This window comes from Nothobranchius furzeri, chromosome 17 (assembly GCF_043380555.1).
Source record: "Nothobranchius furzeri strain GRZ-AD chromosome 17, NfurGRZ-RIMD1, whole genome shotgun sequence".
Lineage (NCBI taxonomy): Eukaryota > Metazoa > Chordata > Actinopteri > Cyprinodontiformes > Nothobranchiidae > Nothobranchius > Nothobranchius furzeri.
Window position 1 is genome coordinate 21,376,694 of NC_091757.1, and position 18,981 is coordinate 21,395,674.

The 18,981-nt window shown below is 43.0% G+C and overlaps 2 protein-coding genes across 6 annotated transcripts in view; one reads left to right on the forward strand and one right to left on the reverse strand.

Moving 5' to 3' along the window:
• ppm1f (protein phosphatase, Mg2+/Mn2+ dependent, 1F) overlaps positions 1–18,981 on the reverse strand; it is a 123,512-nt gene that overhangs the window by 58,756 nt on the left and 45,775 nt on the right. The window contains exon 1 of one of the 4 annotated variants that reach the window (XM_070546267.1): positions 7,060–7,160. The exons of 2 other annotated variants lie outside the window; for them this stretch is intronic. The gene's annotated coding sequence lies outside the window, so the exon portion shown is untranslated. Of the gene's footprint in view, positions 1–7,059; positions 7,161–18,981 lie in introns of those variants that run through there. One more of the 4 variants, XM_070546268.1, reaches the window with a different exon arrangement.
• apba1a (amyloid beta (A4) precursor protein-binding, family A, member 1a) overlaps positions 9,630–18,981 on the forward strand; it is a 28,320-nt gene continuing 18,968 nt past the window's right edge. For both annotated transcript variants that reach the window (XM_054734300.2, XM_015975695.3), the window contains exons 1-5: positions 9,630–12,646; positions 16,236–16,328; positions 16,410–16,449; positions 16,803–16,948; positions 17,902–17,988. In XM_054734300.2, the coding sequence (XP_054590275.1) occupies positions 12,557–12,646; positions 16,236–16,328; positions 16,410–16,449; positions 16,803–16,948; positions 17,902–17,988 (456 nt within the window). In that variant the 5' untranslated portion in view covers positions 9,630–12,556. The remainder of the gene's footprint in view (positions 12,647–16,235; positions 16,329–16,409; positions 16,450–16,802; positions 16,949–17,901; positions 17,989–18,981) is intronic.

Genomic DNA, 18,981 nt, shown 5'->3' on the forward strand with positions numbered 1-18,981 from the left:
AAAAGATGTGGTCGGTGGAAATTTTTGTTTCAAGATTTCATAAATCATGCAGTTAACAGTGCTCAGCTGCTCAGATGTCATTTCAGACCTCTGACTAGTCTCATCGCCATTCAAAAACTGCTGCACCTATTTGAAAAATTCAAGAAGCGTGAGCGGCAGAAGGCTTTGACGGTCATCTGTGTGAATTTTTATGTGCCTACCTTGAACTGTCTAGAAGCTATAACGAGAACATTTTAGCTGTCTGAAACTGATCGGAGGAGAAAATCTCTGTTCCTTTAACATGGGTTTCAATGAGACAGAATCAGGGTCTCTCCTCCTTCTGAGGCTTGTAAAGAAAGAACCGTAACACTTAAGGACAAAATCAAACCCATTCTGAAAAGCTGACAAAAATTCCTACGTGTTGAGATGTGATATGTTTCGGTACTCCAAATAGTCTGGGCGATGGAAAGAGTTGTTTCCAGAAAATGTGAAGGTCAAAAGTTAGAGTGTGGAATTTTCAGTTTAGAGCAAACCCCCACAATTCGGCTTTAAAATTGAGTCAAACCCGGAAGTACCAAAAATTGCAGTTCCACCCTCATCCACTAGGGGCTGGTGTCAGAAGCGAGCAAATCCTCATTGACTCCCATGTTAAAAAATCCAATTTCACAGCAGAAATAAACATGTTTACAGCCTGGTACCAAAACATGTTTTTGGTTTAAATGATCTAGTTTACACTCATGACAACTCTGAGGGGGGTGGTTTTTTTTCTCACTCTTCTGTTTAAGTGTATTAAAAGCCTGAAATTCTGTATAATTAATGAGCATCAGACCCACGTGACCACAGAGCTAGCTCCGTGGAAAGGCCTCAGTAGAGCCTCGGTCTGGCCTGGAAACTGTTCCGGGATTTTGAGTCTGTGTTTGTGTATTCTTGTTTGGATATTTTTGTGCAATTGTTGGACAAAATGGCTTGCTGTGGCATTAATTACACTAATAGAGCGTCCAAGGAGTCTCCACTTCATTTTTTTTTTCGGTAAGTAAAATTATATTTATGTATTTTAGGTCACTGCCGAGCTGAGCTTAGATTTTAACATGTACTGTTTAACCATGAAATTTAAATGTAATAGGGTAAAACCCAGTGCATTTAACATAATGCTGCACTTTAGAAAATGGGTTGAAATATAACATGTTGGTGGAGCTGGGTTCCCACTATCGGCTTGTGGAGCTCTCGGGAGACCGATGTTTTCCACCCGGAATGCCGGCTGTTTCTCCCCGCAGCTCGGTCCATCTCTGTCTGATCGCGGCTCCTCAACTGCGCGGGCTGACGGCTGGTTCTCCCAGCAGCTCGGCGCATCTCTCTGATCGTGGCTTCTGTCTGCTGTGCGGCTGCCGGCTTGTGGAGGTCTCGGAGACCTCTGTGTTCCACCCGGTTTTACCCAACGGTCAGCCCGGCGTATCTCTGACTCAGAAGCTCTGGTGTTGTGCACAGTTAACTCCTGTTGTAGCTAGGTTGCTACCTCCGTTAGCTTAGCTCCCACCTCCGCATTAGCTTTGGGTTAGCTTCAGGTTAGCTTGTAGCTAGTTCGACCGGGTGTCGTCAGTCGATCCCAGCCTTACAGCCCCACCCTCAGCTCCTCCTCTCTTCCCTTTTTTGGAATTGTCTGGGCTTGACGGAACCTGTGACACGGTCAAAATGGCGGTGGTGGCCACCTCCCATTTGGCCTCAAAAAACTGATATTGGAGCCTATGGAAATTAATTGTCCAGTATATATGTCGATGGTTTAGAGTGGTGAGAGACATTTTTTAAATTTTGAATAGTCTCTAATAAATGAACCGTACGACCACAATGTTTGGAGTACATTCATGATTTATAGCTCAAAACGACGGTATATCCGTTAGCTGCAAGCCAGTGTGCGTCTCATTTCAATCAGATTTATGGTTTTCTCAGGACAATGCCAGAAATGGAGCAAAGGAGGGCCATTGCTCCCATCTCTGTCCATTATAATTTTAGTGATTTTTTTATTCTGAAAATCTCAAGCGGTACCTCAAATTCTACCTGTAATTTTAGAAAAACTGTAATAGATATCAAAACGATTTTTTAGCCAGTAATAGCTGAAAGTCTTGAGAGTTTGTTGAAACTTGAACGAAGTCTCTAGGTTAAAGTTAACCTATAAGAGTAAGAGTTCAAACAAGTGATAGGATTTAGCGGAAAATTGAGCAATCCCATTCATTTCAATGGGACCAAAAATCGCAGAAAAAGCTGAATATCTCAAAAAGTATAAAATATTTTAATAACAAAAGTCATTGCCAGCATAAGCTGAACGAGCTGAACGTTTTGATACCAAAATTGTGTAAATAGTTGAAGAATTGTGGAAGTAGTTAAATGCCAAAAAATGTACGGAAGCAGAATAATAAACTAACTATAAAGAGAAAAAGAATCACTATAGTTTGAATGCTTTAAAGCATTCATTCAAACAATAAAAGGTTTAGTTGAAAGCAGCTTTACATAAAAGGATCTTTAGCTGTTTTTTAAAAAATGTTCAGACTGCCAATGCTGCGTAAGGATAAAGGAAGATCATTCCAGAGTCAGGGTGCAACAATCTGGAAGGAGTGATCACCTTAACTTTTCTTTCTGGTCTTTGGAACTTCTAGAAGGTTCTGGCATGTGGACCTAAGGGCTCGGGTTGGAGCATAAGGCTTTAACAGTTCAGTAATATAGGGAGGAGCTTGGCCATGTAGAGCCCTGAAAGTTCTAGTCAGGACTCTAAAATGAACTCTAAAGTTAACGGGTAACCAGTGCAGAGACATCAGAATAGGAGTGATGTGAGCTTGTCTGTTTGCTCCAGTTAGGAGCCTCGCTGCAGAGTTCTGGACAACCTGAAGGTGGTCAAGGGCTTTTTTGTAAAAACGTGAAGAGTGTGTTACAGTAACCTAGACGGGAGGAGATAAAGGCATGGAGAACCATTTCAAGTTCATGTTTTGACACCAACCTTTGCAGTTTGGAGATATTTCTTAAGAAATAAAAACAATTTTGGACCAAATGTTTTTGAGTGGCCTTCAAGAGACATTGATTGGTTAAAAACACCCAAATTTCTTAAGTTTGTCTTGACGGCAGATGATAAATGACCAAGTTTTAGACTAACCAGGGGAACCATGCTCTCAGAGGCAATGATCAGACATTCAGTCTTTTCAGAGTTTACCTGAAAGAAGTTATCTTCTAGCCAGCTGGTGATGCACTCTAGTAATTCAGACGGTTAATAGAACTCAGAATCCTTAAAGGAGCAGTACAGCTGAATATCATCTGCATATAGGTGACAAGAGACATTATGAAAAGTATCGATTATCTGTCCAAGAGGGTGTATGTACAGTAGAAACAACAGTGGACCCAAAACAGAGCCTTGGGGTACCCCAGAGAACAGATGGGTAGAATCTGACATGATTTGGTTTCTACAGACACTGAACCTTCTGTTAGAAAGGTACGATCTAAACCAGTCTAGAACAGTTCGGGAGATCCCTACTGAGTCACCAAGTCTGTTAATTAAGGTGTTGTGATCAACCGTGTCACAAGCTGCAGAAAGATCTAACAATACTAACACTGTGAACTCCCTGTTGTCTGCAGCCATCATGACACTCACTGGAAAATTTAAGCAAAGCTGTTTCTGTTGAACGCTTTTTACCAAAACCAGCCTGGAATTTATCTAAACTGTTGTGTAGTTCCAGAAAAGTAATCAGCTGATCCGCCACCACCTTTTACAATATATTATAGATGTAACATCCAGAAATTGTCATTTTTCACCTATATATTGACCAACATTATCTGCACGTATAAGCCCACTAACTGGGTTGATTTTCTCTCCTGTCTCCTAAAGGCTGTCAAGGCTGAGTTCTTCAGAGAGATCTGTGGCAGATATAAAAAAATGATCCAATCAGGATTCAATCCCAGACTCCCAGGTGAAAGTCGCATGCACTAACCAGTCAGCCAAACAGAGATCTCCCTTGTCCAAGTAGCCAGGGCGCATCATCAATCGGGTCACGGTGACAGGACACACACACTGTCACAGACGCATGACATTCTGTCTCAATCTGTCCCCATGCTGATTTTCTGCATTCCGTATTCTGCGCTTCAGGCTGTGTGTGTGTCAGTGTGCGCGCACGTGTGTGTGCGTGCGTGTGTGTGTGTGTGGGGGGGTTGTTCTGTGTGAAAACGAAGCAGTACAAGTGATAATGCTGCAGGATTTCATAATTTTATCCTTCTCAGCAGCAGCACTGCAGGTGCTCTCCATGTCCAACATGTGCATAAGCCAGGTCCTTAGTCAGCTTAAAGTAGCGCACATTTTTCCGCTAAGTTTTCTTTCATAAATCTCAAAGTTTGCGTGGAAAGTTGATTACGCAGTTTTCTGACCCCGTCGTGTGCGTAAGCTAGCTTGATAAATGAGGCCCCAGGCCTCTACAGTGCTTGGCACACAAGATAACATGTGGTCAGCAAACTGTTCTTTCCAAGGCCTCGGCTTTCCCCCTCATCGCTTCTACAGGAGTCCACACTCTTCACATGAAAAGTGAACTTTTACAACTTAAAAATTAAATAATCATATGGATGAATTAACCAGATGTTATGTTTGAATAATCTATGCCCAATTCAGTGAAGATGAAATGAATAGTGTTCTGGCAATGATATTACATATTTTGATCCGTAGTTTGATTTAACAAGTTAATTAACCATACTCTCATACACATATGACACAAGGTTCAAGTTAATGTCACTGCACATACAGATTCTTTATCCACAGAACTAGAACATTCTTGTATCTGATGAAGGTTTGGTTCTGAGGGATGTTTGGTAAACGTCAACAAACATGCCAGATTCTGATTTGCCAGAATCATAACATGGTGGTAATAAAACAGAATTTACTTCCCGAGTTATTCAGTTTCCAGCTGACACCTCGATTCGGCCAAATCGGGAAAGAAGCCTTTTTGAAACAATATCCTTTAACCTTAAGTCAAAATTTTGCCATGAAGCTGCAAGTGATTACAGGCACAACAGCTCGCTCGTTCCAGAGCTACAGCAACTCTCAGACATCCTCTCGGACGCCTTTTCTGCAGACCCGGGTTGTATCTCATGGCCGGGGAAGCTGAATTCAGAGGAAGCTACTAATCTCTGAGGAGCGTGGTCTCGATGTGCGGTGACCTTTCCACTCTGACTGCATCCCTCCGGACCGCCGGGAACAACTCATACAAGGGTATTGTAGACCTGCATACTGGTGTCTGATGTTGTTTTATTAATAATCAACCAAATTCTTTTACACCCAGAACTCAACAGTTTCTTCCAGATATAAATGTTCATACATCTACTTCACCTTCCAATCACAGCACAACCATCACACATCATTATTCATAGCTGTCATGTATTATAATTACAGGGAGTGCAGAATTATTAGGCAAATGAGTATTTTGTCCACATCATCCTCTTCATGCATGTTGTCTTACTCCAAGCTGTATAGGCTCGAAAGCCTACTACCAATTAAGCATATTAGGTGATGTGCATCTCTGTAATGAGAAGGGGTGTGGTCTAATGACATCAACACCCTATATCAGGTGTGCATAATTATTAGGCAACTTCCTTTCCTTTGGCAAAAAGGGTCAAAAGAAGGACTTGACAGGCTCAGAAAAGTCAAAAACAGTGAGATATCTTGCAGAGGGATGCAGCAGTCTTAAAACTGCAACGCTTCTGAAGCGTGATCATCGAACAATCAAGTGTTTCTTTCAAAATAGTCAACAGGGTCGCAAGAAGCGTGTGGACGAACCAAGGCGCAAAATAACTGCCCATGAACTGAGAAAAGTCAAGCGTGCAGCTGCCAAGATGCCACTTGCCACCAGTTTGGCCGTATTTCAGAGCTGCAACATCACTGGAGTGCCCAAAAGCACAAGGTGTGCAATACTCAGAGACATGGCCAAGGTAAGAAAGGCTGAAAGACGACCACCACTGAACAAGACACACAAGCTGAAACGTCAAGACTGGGCCAAGAAATATCTCAAGACTGGTTTTTCTAAGGTTTTATGGACTGATGAAATGAGAGTGAGTCTTGATAGGCCAGATGGATGGGCCCGTGGCTGGACTGGTAAAGGGCAGAGAGCTCCAGTCCCACTCAGACGCCAGCAAGGTGGAGGTGGAGTACTGGTTTGGACTGGTATCATCAAAGATGAGCTTGTGGGGCCTTTTCGGGTTGAGGATGGAGTCAAGCTGAACTCCCAGTCCTACTGCCAGTTTCTGGAAGACACCTTCTTCAAGCAGTGGTCCAGGAAAAAGTCTGCATCCTTCAAGAAAAACATGATGTTCATGCAGGACAATGCTCCATCACACGCGTCCAAGTACTCCACAGCGTGGCTGGCAAGAAATGGTATAAAAGAAGAAAAACTAATGACATGGCCTCCTTGTTCACCTGATCTGAACCCCATTGAGAACCTGTGGTCCATCATCAAATGTGAGATTTACAAGGAGGGAGAACGGTACACCTCTCTGAACAGTGTCTGGGAGGCTGTGGTATAGAGCCCTGCACGGGCCTAAAATCTGAGCCAGTGTCCGGCCCGGTCCGAGGGGGTGGAGCCCCAGCCCGACCCGGTCCGAAAAGGTTTTCAGGATTCTCTGGCCCGATCCGAGCCCGACTTTTTTTAACCAACAAAATGAAAACAAAGTGCGTCAATCCTGACCAATGTGTTAAAAGACGTGCAGGATCCAATCAATTTGTTTTTCCCTCATTTACTGTCATGGAGATAAGGGCGCAGTGCGGCTCTGGTGGTAATCAAGTTAAATTTGATCTCTTTCCAACAATTTTCACAAGAAAACAAAACAGTTAAAAGCAGGGCTTGTGTTGACCGGCTAGTTCCCGTATTTGGCCGTTTATTTTGACGGAGAAAGAATAGAAAGAATTACCCCGACGCATGCAGACGAACTGACACTTTATTCGTTATGCACATTGCAGATGTAGCTAAAAGATTCCCATCTGAACATCTGAGCTGGACACTGCTCAGCGCAGCTCGCTGTCAGCGCAGATTCAGAGTTTTGACAAAGTGGTGGAGATATACTCACCTAGAGAGGTGGAGGAACCTGAACCCACGATGACAGTCTGCAATGTGTCCAATCCGGTCGACAATTCATCATCGTGGCAACCCCCAGTGGATCTCAGTCATCTGACAACCAAGCAACAAGAGAAGGTTAACAAAATGTTGTGTGAAGAAGCAGGTGCTTTTGCTCAAGGCAGTACCGACACTGGATGCATCGTTAATTTGCAGATTTCGATCCATCTCAGCGACAACATACCGGTTCAGAGAGCCTACTCAATACCAAAACCGCTTGTTAAGGAAGTGAAGGGTTACTACATACAGGAATTGTTAGTGAAAGGGTGGATTGTAAAATCTAAATCCCCCTATGCAGCCCCAGTTGTTTGTCAGAGAAAAAAAGATGGCAGTTTGCGGTTATGTATTGACTATAGACTCCTCAACAAGAAAACGGATCCTGACCGACATCCCCTTCCCAGGATTCAGGATTTGACAGATTCTCTCGGTGGTTATGCATGGTTTGGTATGCTTGGCCAGAGAGAGGCGCATCACCAGGGTTTTGTGGCTGAGGGATCCCGGCAGTTTACGGCCTTTACTCCTCCTTGGGGTCTGTACGAGTGGGTCAGAATCCCTTTTGGACTGACCAACACTCCAGCCGCCTTCCAACGCAGTATGGAAGAGATGCTAGGTCCCCTCCGAGACGGATGTTGTATTCCTTATTTGGACGATATATTGTGTTATGCCAAAATATTCGACGAACACGTAGAATACCTCCGAAAGGTGCTGTGTGCCCTACAACAACACGGAGTAAAGCGACGACCGGAAAAATGTGAGTTGTTCAAAAGCTAAGTGAGGTACGTGGGGAAGATCGTGTCCGCTGAAGGCGTAAAGATTGATCTGCGCGACTGTTACGGCCCAGGGCCATTTGGGTTTTTTTTATTCCCTGTGTGTGTGTGAGAGGAGATGCAGCATCTGTCTCCCATCTCACTAAATTGCCTCCCAATTAGACTCTCCCAGCTGATCCTAATGATCAGCTCTGCCAGCAGCATAAAAGTCAGCCAGCCCTCAGTTCAGGGAGCAGCAGGCCAGGGAGGTTCTCTCTGGTCTGCTGTCTCCTCAGCAGCTTTTGGTTTTGGTTTTGTTAAGTTAAAGTATTATGTGACAACTTTGGTGGGTGCTTAGGAAACTCTCTGTGTTTAACCGTCAGCCTTTTTAGGTGTGAAGGAAACTTTACCCTTTCACTTGTTTTAAATAAGACATCACTCGTTAAAAAGGAAATTATGTGATGGTCTTTCGTAGTTTTGGTATTAATTTGGTTAATATGAGAGTTTAGTTGTTACTCATTTTGCGTTGCTGCTGATGTGTCTTGTTAATCTGTGTTTTGTGTTTATATTTATGTAAATAAATATTTTGTTACTTTTACCACGAGAACATGCGTCCTCAATTGTTACCCCAGGCCCCCTAGAAAGCCTGGATCGTAACAGCGGCCTTGAAGCTGTGAAAACACTCACATCCAAGACAGCTGAGACTGTGGGGGGTGTACGTAAATTAACAGGGTTCTTGGGGTATTACTGCACACACATCCAGGATTTCTCCAGGATAGCTGGGCCATTCTATAAGTTGTTACAAACCACAGTGTTAAATTCTGTCAGTAGGAAGGACAACAAACGCATCCAGCTCCATTCAAAAGAGCCTGTTATATGGACTAGTATACACCAAGAAGCCTTGTAAAAACTAGTTACTCTCCTCACAAGCTCACCGGTACTAGCCTACCCCGATTTGAATTTGCCTTTCACATTGCACACTGATGCATCAGAGAAGGGAATGGGAGCCGTCCTTTACCAAAATCAAAATGGCAAGTTAGGTGTAATAGGTTATGGATCGCGAACTTTGACACAAGCGGAACGTAACTACTGGTTACATAGTGGAAAGTTGGAGTTTCTCACGCTGATATGCGAGAAGTTGGCTGCATGGTGGCACAGTGGTTAGCACTGTTGCCTCGCAGCACGAAGGTTGCAGGTTCGAAACTCGGCTCGGCTGCGGCCTTTCTGCGTGGAGTTGCGTGTTCTCCCCATGCATGCGTGGGTTTCCTCCGGGTACTCCGGTTTCCCCCACAGATCACAACATGCCCTATAGGTTATAAACTGTAAGTCGCTTTGGATAAAAGCGTCTGTCAAATAAATAAACATAAACTTAAGTTCAGAGATTACTTGTATTACACACTTCATTTCACCATTTACACTGATAACAACCACCCGATTTACACTATGAGCACAGCAAAACTTAATGCCGTTGGGTACAGGTAGGTAGGGGAAATCTCTGATTTCCGATTTGACATAAAATATCGGCCTGGGAAAGCTAACACAGACACAGATACATTATCGCAGTTACCGTGGGACATGGAGGAGTACATGTCTGAGTGTACTGAGACTTTTTCAGATGAGGTGGTTCGGGCAACATGGGACGGGAGTCAGATCGCCCAGGAGAAGGATGTCGCTTGGATTGCCATCCTCAACATGACGGCTGCTGAGACCCCACCTTTACTGACCGCCAACCTCCCCAACATCAGTCACAGTGAGTTGGTGAAAGCGCAGTGGGAGGATCACAACATCAACCAGGTGATAAAACTGAAAGAGTCACAAACCAAGATAACAGATGAAATGCGGAGGGCAGTGGGTAGAACAGCTCAGAAGCTGCTGCATGAGTGGGCAAGCTTTGTCTGGAAGACGGTCTCCTGTTTCGAAGGACGGGAGATAGGAAACAGTTCGTTCTTTCTGAGAAATATCGGAAGTTGGTCCTACAACTGCTACATGACAAAATGGGGCATGTGGGTACCGAAAGAGTACTGCATCTAGCCAAGGAGAAGTTCTATTGGCCGTTCATGGCAAAAGAGGTGGAGGTGTATGTCACCCAGAAATGCTCTTGTATTATGTCAAAAAAAAACTGTTACTCATGTCCGTGCCCCCATGGGTAGTATAGCCACCAACTCTCCTTTAGAACTGGTGTGTGTTGACGATTTACACTTGGAGAAAAGTGTGGGAGGATGTGACTACATCTTGGTAGAAGTCGACCACTTTACAATATTTGCGCAGGCTTATGCTACGAAAGACAAAAGTGGACGCCCAGCAGCTGGGTGTATTTTTCAGGATTTTATTCCCCGGTTTGGGTACCCACAGAAAGTACATCACGACCAGGGGCGGGAGTTTGAGAATTAACTGTTTAAGACACTTCAAAATCGGTCTGGGGTAGGTCATTCCCGCACGTCCCCTCATCACCCGCAAGGTAACCCTACCGAGAGGTTCAACAGAACCATTTTACAAATGTTAAGAACTCTACCAGATGATGGAAAGCTGCGGTGGAAGGATCATCTGGCTCATGTGGTGCACGCATATAATTGTACAAGTCATGAAGCCACTGGATACTCGCCTTTTTTTAATGTATGGACAAAATCACATACTCACCTACGGGTTTTGCCGAGAAATGGGCAAAATGTGGGGCGGAAGCCTACCGCATCGTCAGTGAACACAGTAAAAAATCCAGCGGAAGGGGGAAAATAAGAGTATGGCAAGAAAGTGAAGGGAGTCGTGTTGCAACCAGGTGATCGGGTCCTAGTGAGAAACCTCAGTGAACGTGGAAGGCCTGGCAAGTTGAGATCCTATTGGGAAAAGACTGTTTAAATCATGACAGGACAAATAGGCCAAAACCCAGTGTACACTGTCCAGCCTGAGAGCGGAGACAACAAGAGGATGCATACTCTGCATCGTAATCTCCTGTTGTTAGTAAATGACCAACCGGTTGAGAGGTGTGTCTCCACGGAAAAATCTAAAAGGAGTACAAACCCGCGAGCAAGGAGAGTGCTCAGGAAGGGAGCTGTCCACGCCAATGAACAAATGTGGGACAGTCAGGATGCAGAGAGTGACTCGGAGGATGAACACTGTTCAGGGTACTGGTTAAGAATACCAAGGGGTGACCAACCACTGACACATCAGTCAGGAGCAGGACAGGAGGACACACAGAAGTTGACGGATGAAACATAAGTACATTTGAGAGAGGATGTGTCAGTTGGAACACGCTGCCCACCAGGAAAATCAGGGGAGGATCCCACCTAACTTCATGTATAGGAGGAGTCAATCGGAGCCGGGAAAGATGGACTTACTGTTGGCCACGCAGAGGAGGAACTGGGAGACAATCTCATGTCTGACCAGGACCAACAGGTGAGACCCACCGAGGCCAGAAGGTTGACGCGAGATCGAAGACCACGTCAGGTGTTTACTTACGATTTCCTGGGTCAGCCGTCACTGTGCGCACAGGCAACCGTTAGTGTGATTGACAACAAGCCCCATCACTCACCTGTCATTACAAATACATACCCAACTGTGGCTTACCTTCCAACCATGTCCATACCATACCTAGTACTACCTACTCATCACCGATTATGTGTCCAACAAACCCTTACCAAACTATATATGCAGCTTTTGTTATTCGTTCATTAGACTGCGACTGTGTTAAGGACCATTAAAATTTGTAAATATGTGACGAAGAAATGCAATTTTTAGTTATGAGATTTATTTTTGTTTGCCCCAGAGAGTGTGACGCCCACAAAGTGTGATCACACAATTTTGTTGAAATATTTAGAGTTATAATTTAGTAAAAGTAATAAAATAAGAATAGGAAAGTGTGCTGTGCAATACTGGGGTTCTCCACAAGGTGGCAGGGGGATGCAAGATGGCTAGTGGAGCTCTGTGTCTCATTTACCGTGATTCAGAAGCAGCAGTTCACAGAGACCACTCCATTCTGATGTTTCTGTCTCTTTATTTGCATTTCAGGCACCCAGACGTTCCCTCAATAATTCATATTTAAGCTGTCAGTGGGGATTGTGCCGGCCCTTTACCTGCAACACTAGCCACGTGTTGGAGAACCCTGTTTAACCAATGTGATGAAACTCCTCATTTCCACTATTGTATGAAGAACTTCCTCCTCATGATCCTTATTCTTCTGCTGATCCTGTTTTACATCTCAGGTGAGTGAATCCAGAGTTAGAGAACCTAAACATTAAACTTTGCTGCAAACACCTAGCAAAACTCTTTAGTCTCCTCCAAAGTACACCTTCCCAGAGTGTTTTCCATTCTGCCTTTTAAGGACTCCTTTCATGACTCCCTCGTTCTAATGGTTTATTCAGTGTAGCGCAGGTGGTGCTTAATATTTTATCAGGGATTCAGTAACAGAGCACCATTAGATACGTACTTATCTGTAGAACAGCAGAGGCGGCGTTTAACAACACCGATCTTCTGGTTGTCATTGCAATGAGGAGTCGACATTATTTAATGAGTATTGGTTTATTGACTAAAGATGGCATCGTGCTGAAACCTACCAACGCAGACAACAAGCTGACAACTGGAGCTGATCACCTGCTGAACTCTGATATCTCAGTGACACCTGAGTAGCTTACCTTTGTGATGTCACTGTTTCACTCAGAGTTCTGTGGCTCCGGGTAATACCGAGCTGCGTTTCTGTGTTTACCAAAAGACATGGAGAACTTCTGGATGTATCAGGCCGAAAAGCTCGAGGAAGAACAAACTGAGCAAAAAGGTCAGAGAGACAAACAGGATCAAGACGAGGTGAGAATTCCCATCCCTCAGAATTCCTCCAGTGAGCGGGAACATTTCAAATAGGATTTGTTAAGCTACATTTGCCAGTGACGTAAATACCAAAGAAACTACTGCTGCTTCTATGAATAACTTGTTAATGTAGTTCTCAGTTAGTTAGTTAGTTAGTTAGTTAGTTGTTAGTTAGTTAGTTAGTTAGTTAGTTAGTTAGTTATTTAGTTGTTAGTTAGTTAGTTAGTTAGTTGTTAGTTAATTAGTTAGTTAGTTGTTAGTTAGTTAGTTAGTTAGTTAGTTATTTAGTTGTTAGTTAGTTAGTTAGTTAGTTATTTAGTTGTTATTTAGTTAGTTAGTTAGTTAGTTAGTTAGTTAGTTGTTAGTTAGTTAGTTAGTTAGTTAGTTGTTAGTTAGTTAGTTAGTTAGTTAGTTAGTTATTTAGTTGTTAGTTAGTTAGTTAGTTAGTTAGTTAGTTAGTTAGTTGTTAGTTAGTTAGTTGTTAGTTAGTTAGTTAGTTAGTTGTTGTTGTTAGTTAGTTAGTTAGTTAGTTAGTTGGAGTAGATGGAGTAGATAAATCTCAGTGAATTCCCCCTGAATCAGTAGCTTAACCGAAACAGTTGAATAGGGAGTCACTGGCAATGCACGGGCCGTCGCATGTCACTCTAGAACTCCCCTCCAGTTGTTGGTTCGTCTTAATGAACAGTAAAAGAGTAGAGTAGAAAAACATGAAAAAACAGAATAAAGAAAAAATTCAGAAGAAGAACAGAATAGAGAACCAGAGGAAACGAGGAGGAAACCAAGGTGGACCCAGAAGTGGTAGAGACCAAGTAACAGACATGGTGTGGTAGTGTTACGCTCAACCACATCCGAGCCGGAGTAGGCTAAACTTGGCTCCCCCAATTCCCAGTCCTGAGTGTGGGAGAGGGAATAGGAGAGGAACAGTGGTGAGAAAGAGAACAGCACAGTTTGTAGTGTGGTATTAGCTGTATTTTCAAGTATAAACCTGTGTATGTTTTAACCCTAACTTAAAGGGGTTATATGGTCCAGGTAACAGATGTGGTGTCGTGGTGTCACGCTCAAACACATCCGAGCCGGAGTAGGCTAAACCTGGTTCCCCCAATTCCCAATCCTACGTGCAGGAGAGGGAATGGGAGAGTAAAAGAGGTGAGCAGGGAGAAAGCATAGTTTGTGATGTGGTATCCACTCCATTTTTAAGTAAAGGCCTGTGCAGAACTTTCCTGTAATATAAATAAGTCATGTTTAATATGGTTCTAGCTGGTCCAAAGAGAAATCCTATCACCCTGATGTGTTAGAATTATTTGAATCTGTTATTATTCCACAGGATTTTAAAGCATAGAACCATATGTGATAGCGCATATCTTTGTAACCCTGGACTTATGTTCATGCAGTTAATCGTAAAATTCAGACCCCATATAATTAAAATAACGCTTCATGCGTAATGATTCGACCGTGATCTATTAGAATAATTTATAGGGTTAGGGTTAAAATTGCAGATTAAGATGGGCAGGTAGCACTAAAGCATCTCCATATTTCAAAACATTATTCATAATTTGATCCAGACTAAGCACCAGAATCTTAATTAGGGTTAGAACTAAAGTTCATGGTTAGAGGCTGAAAGTAAGGTGGGTGGATGGCATTAACCGACCTCCATAGTTTAAAATATTTATTATTAAACCAATCCTAAATGGCCACAAGGGGTCTTGGTTAAGGTTAGAGTTGATATTCATGGCTAAAGACTAAAAGTAAGGTGGGCGAGTGGCATTAACCAACCCCCATAAATATAGAGTTTTAGGGTTAGAAACTAAAAATAAGGTGGGCAGGTGGCACTAACCAACCTCCTTAGTTTAAAACATTATTCTTAACCCAATCCTAATTGGCCACAAGGGGTCTTGGTTAGGTAGAGACTCATGCAATCACGCATCAGACCAACGGAACTTTGGGTTTTAGGGTGAGGGTTAGATTTTTAGGTGTAGGGTGAGTAGGAGACTAGTAAACATACCGGTAAAAGCTAATGTAATCACGCATCAGTTAGTTAGTTAGTTAGTTAGTTAGTTAGTTCATTCGTTAGTTAGTTAGTTGTCAGTTAGTTAGTTAGTTAGTTATTTAGTTAGTTGTTAGTTAGTTAGTTGTTAGTTAGTTATTTAGTTAGTTAGTTGTTAGTTAGTTAGTTAGTTGTTAGTTAGTTAGTTAGTAGTTAGTTAGTTAGTTCGTTAGATAGTTGTCAGTCAGTTAGTTAGTTAGTTAGTTGTCAGTTAGTTAGTTGTTAGTTCATTAGTTAGTTAGTTAGTTAGTTAGATAGTTAGTTAGTTGTCAGTCAGTTAGTTAGTTAGTTAGTTAGTTAGTTGTCAGTTAGTTAGTTGTCAGTTAGTTAGTTGTTAGTTCATTAGTTAGTTAGTTAGTTAGTTAGTGTATTGGACGAAACTGTTTCTTTCACAGATCAGAAAAATGAATGAAATCTTTTGGGATAACTGATTGAAGAAGACGCAGAAAAAGCAAAAAAAAAAAAAAGATGTGAGATGAAACTCATAGTGACTATGATAATTATACCATCAACCCAGTATGTTTATTATTATTAATAATAATAATAATAATAATAATAATAATAATAATAATAATACATCTAACTTATATAGCGCTTGTTTAGGACACTCAAAGACGCTTACATGCACTCTCACATTCACACACTGCTAGTGATGGTAAGCTACTGTGTAGCCACAGCCGCCCTGGGGCGGTCTGACAGAGGCGAGGCTGCCATTTGGCGCCATCGGCCCCTCTGACCACCACCAACACAAGCAAGTTGGGTGAAGTGTCTTGCCCAAGGACACAACAGCAGAATACCCCTGGTGGGAGCTGGAATCGAACCCATAACCCTCCGATCATGAGGCAACCCGCTCTACCACCTGAGCTACTGCTGCCCCCTTCCTTTTTAGTAAAGAAGGAATTGGGAAACTAACAGAGGAACACATAATGACGACACAAACATTGTCGATTAAATGTTAGAAGGTTCAAACGCAGCTTTAATTTGTTATATCCATCCATTTTCATCCACTCATACGGGGTCGGCTCGCAAGGGCAGCAGCATAAACTGGTCTCCTCCCGGGGAATCCCAAGGCGTTCCCTGGTCAGCCTAGAGACACAGTCTCTCCACCGTATCCTGGGCCTTCCTTTAGGCCTCCTCCCAGTTGGACGTGCCCGGAAATCCTCACCAGGGAGGTGTTCAGGAGGCATCCTGACTAAATGCACAAGCCACCTCAACTGGCTCCTCTCGATGTGAAGGAGCAGCGGCTCTACTCTGAGCCCCTCCCAGATGGCCGAGCTTCTGACCCTATCTCTAAGGGAGAGCCCAGCCACTCTGCGTAGAAAACTCATTTCAGCCGCTTGTATCCGCGATCTCATTGTTTCAGTCACTACCCAAAGCTCATGACCATAGGTGAGTGTAGGAACGTAGATCAACCGGTAAATCAAGAGCTTTGCCTTCATTTCCTTCAGAGCAGCAAGTTCAAAAGCCCAAAATATCTCCTCTGGTGCACTGAATCAGATATAAGTGAGCAGTTCTACAGCAAGTGATGCCTTATTCTCTCTGCAGGCTGTGTCTTCAGACTCACCACCCAATCAGGGAGCAGAATCACCCAGCCTACACCTGCTGCAGGATGACGAAGGCCCTCCATCCCATAAAGCTGTGCGTTGTAACGGTCACTGTCCCTTCTGCATTTTGCTTTGTTTTGAAACATACTTGCTATATTTTTATTTTCATTCACAGTCCAAGAAAAGCCTTGCAGCATTTCCTGCATATGCAGCAGGTGAGGGGAGCCAGTCAGAGCTGGGACGACTAACAACAAATAAAAACACAGAACTCTGCTTTAGTCTACATTAGTTACATTTCCCAACATCAACATGTAAATGTTTCAGTTCAAATACGGGGGGGGGGGGGGGGGACTTGAATAGAATTTTTATATATATTTAATTACTAATTAACCCAGAGCCAACAAACTCTTAAATGTTTAGTACAGTAAACTAGTACCATTTATCACTTCATGAATTTGCCTGTTTAAGACATATTTGTGTCTTAAGTGAATTTGTGTCATGATCTATTTCCTTAATTGAATTAATGTTTACTGGTTTTGAGGTGAGACTAACCCGATCATCTTTCCAGTACCAGGTCCCTGTGACCCAGAAGACCTGATAGATGGCATCGTTTTTGCTGCCGTCTATCTTGGGTCCACTCAGCTGGTATCAGAGAAAACACCTTCCAAGAACATCCGAATGATGCAGGCTCAGAAAGCAATCAAGCACATCAAGGTGAACAGACACACACACACACACACACACACACACACACACACACACACACACACACACACACACACACACACACACACACACACACACACACATGCGCGCACGCACGCACACACGCACACACACACACACACACCTTGGGTGTTTACAGGTGTGAATCAGTTCTGAAATGGAACAAAAGAAAAAGGGTTGTTTTTATTCGTGTTGAGATCAGATACTGCTATAATAGGTTAAATAGAAATAAAAATGACTTAGACAAACAAGCATCCCAGATGACTCTACAGGGAGCCTAAGTCTCCTCCCCTCCTGGTCGGCTCATGGGTCCCCGGAAAAACCAAACAGTGAATGCAAGTCAACGGGAATAAAAATTATTTTCTAACCCGCCCTAACTTACGCCCTGGATCACACATATGTTGCACTTCAATTTAAATGAAAAGTAATGATGGTTGTTTCGACCACGCCTGTCACGTACTTTGAGATTTATCAGCTTGTAAAAGTTCATAATCAGTCTTTGGCCAAGCCCCGCCCCCCTTAGTTACTGTTGCTAAGTCCGACAAACAAGTGGTCAAACACTGACCAGTGTAGCAGATTGCCACGATGGAGTGTGTCAGTGACAAATGAGATGTACATGTTTTAAAGAAAAGCTGGCTATAGACATCTTGACATGCAACATCATGCACCCAACCCCCCACACCCCTCAGCTTTTGGCTAGAGGGCAAAATATGAACCACATTTGACTGGAAAAATGTTTTGGGGACCTGTACTTGGCCTGTAGGACCTAGTGACTTGAACTGGACTCGACTTGAACACGCCTTATGTGACTTGGACTTGAACTCGAATACTAAGGTCTTGGCTGTGACATGGACCTGAGAGATGGTGACTTGACTACAATAAGTTTTGCTTGAACATTTCTGTCCTGTTTTTAACATGACTTTGTGAATGTGGTTGTTCAGGAGCGTCAGGCTGAATCCCATCACATAACAGAGGTGGATCTCTTCATTTCCACTCAGAGAATCAAAGTGCTCAATGCAGACTCCCAGGTAACACATCTTGTGGTGTTCTTGTCCTTCAAGCCATAATTTTTTTTACCGTGTCCTGGTTTCACAGTAAAGCAAGATATGGGGCTGGGAGTGATTAGCACTGAAGCTACTGACTGTCACCAGAAAAATAGGGGGAAATTCGTGGTCTCAACTAAGGCACTCACTCAGCGAAACATTCTGGGATTTGTAGTATTAGCGCAATGGAGCACCCCATGAATCCAACTATCATCGCTAATTGAGAAGATTAAAAATAATCCTAAATTTCTTGTCAGTACAGTTGCTAAACTTACACAGAATCATAGCTCTGAACCATCTATCCCCTTAGCCTTCAGCAGCAACGACTTCATGGGACTTTTCACGAGTAAAATTAATTCTATTAGAAACAAAATCTTTAGCATCCTCCCTAACGCGATTTCTTCTTCCTCAGTAAGTGAGGCAGCATCAGAGGTAACTGTAGAACCTCATCTGTGTTTGAACCGTTTTGATCCAGTTGAGCTTTCAGAGTTATCAAAAATATTAGCTTAATCTAAACCTTCAACTTGCATTTTGGATCCAATCCCAACCAAATTATTTAAAGATGCATTTCCTTTGATTATATCGAGAATGGGGGCAGTAACCAATCTATCCTTAGTAAATGGATATGTACCAGAGGATTTTAAGGTGGCTGTAATCAAACCTTCACTTAAGAAGCCTTCTCTGGATCCAGATGACCCAATGAATTATAGACCAATATCTAACCTTCCATTTTTATCCAAAGTCCTGGAGAAAATAGTGGCCATCCAAGTATGTCACCATTTAAACACTAATGCTCTGTTTGAGGAATTTCAGTCTGGTTTTAGAGAGTATCACAGCACTGAAACTGCATTAGTGAGAGTTACAAATGATATTCTCATGGCCTCAGATAAGAATCTTGTGTCTGTTCTAGTCTTGTTAGATCTCAGTGCTGCTTTTGACACAGTTGATCACAATGTTCTTTTAGAAAGACTTGAACAT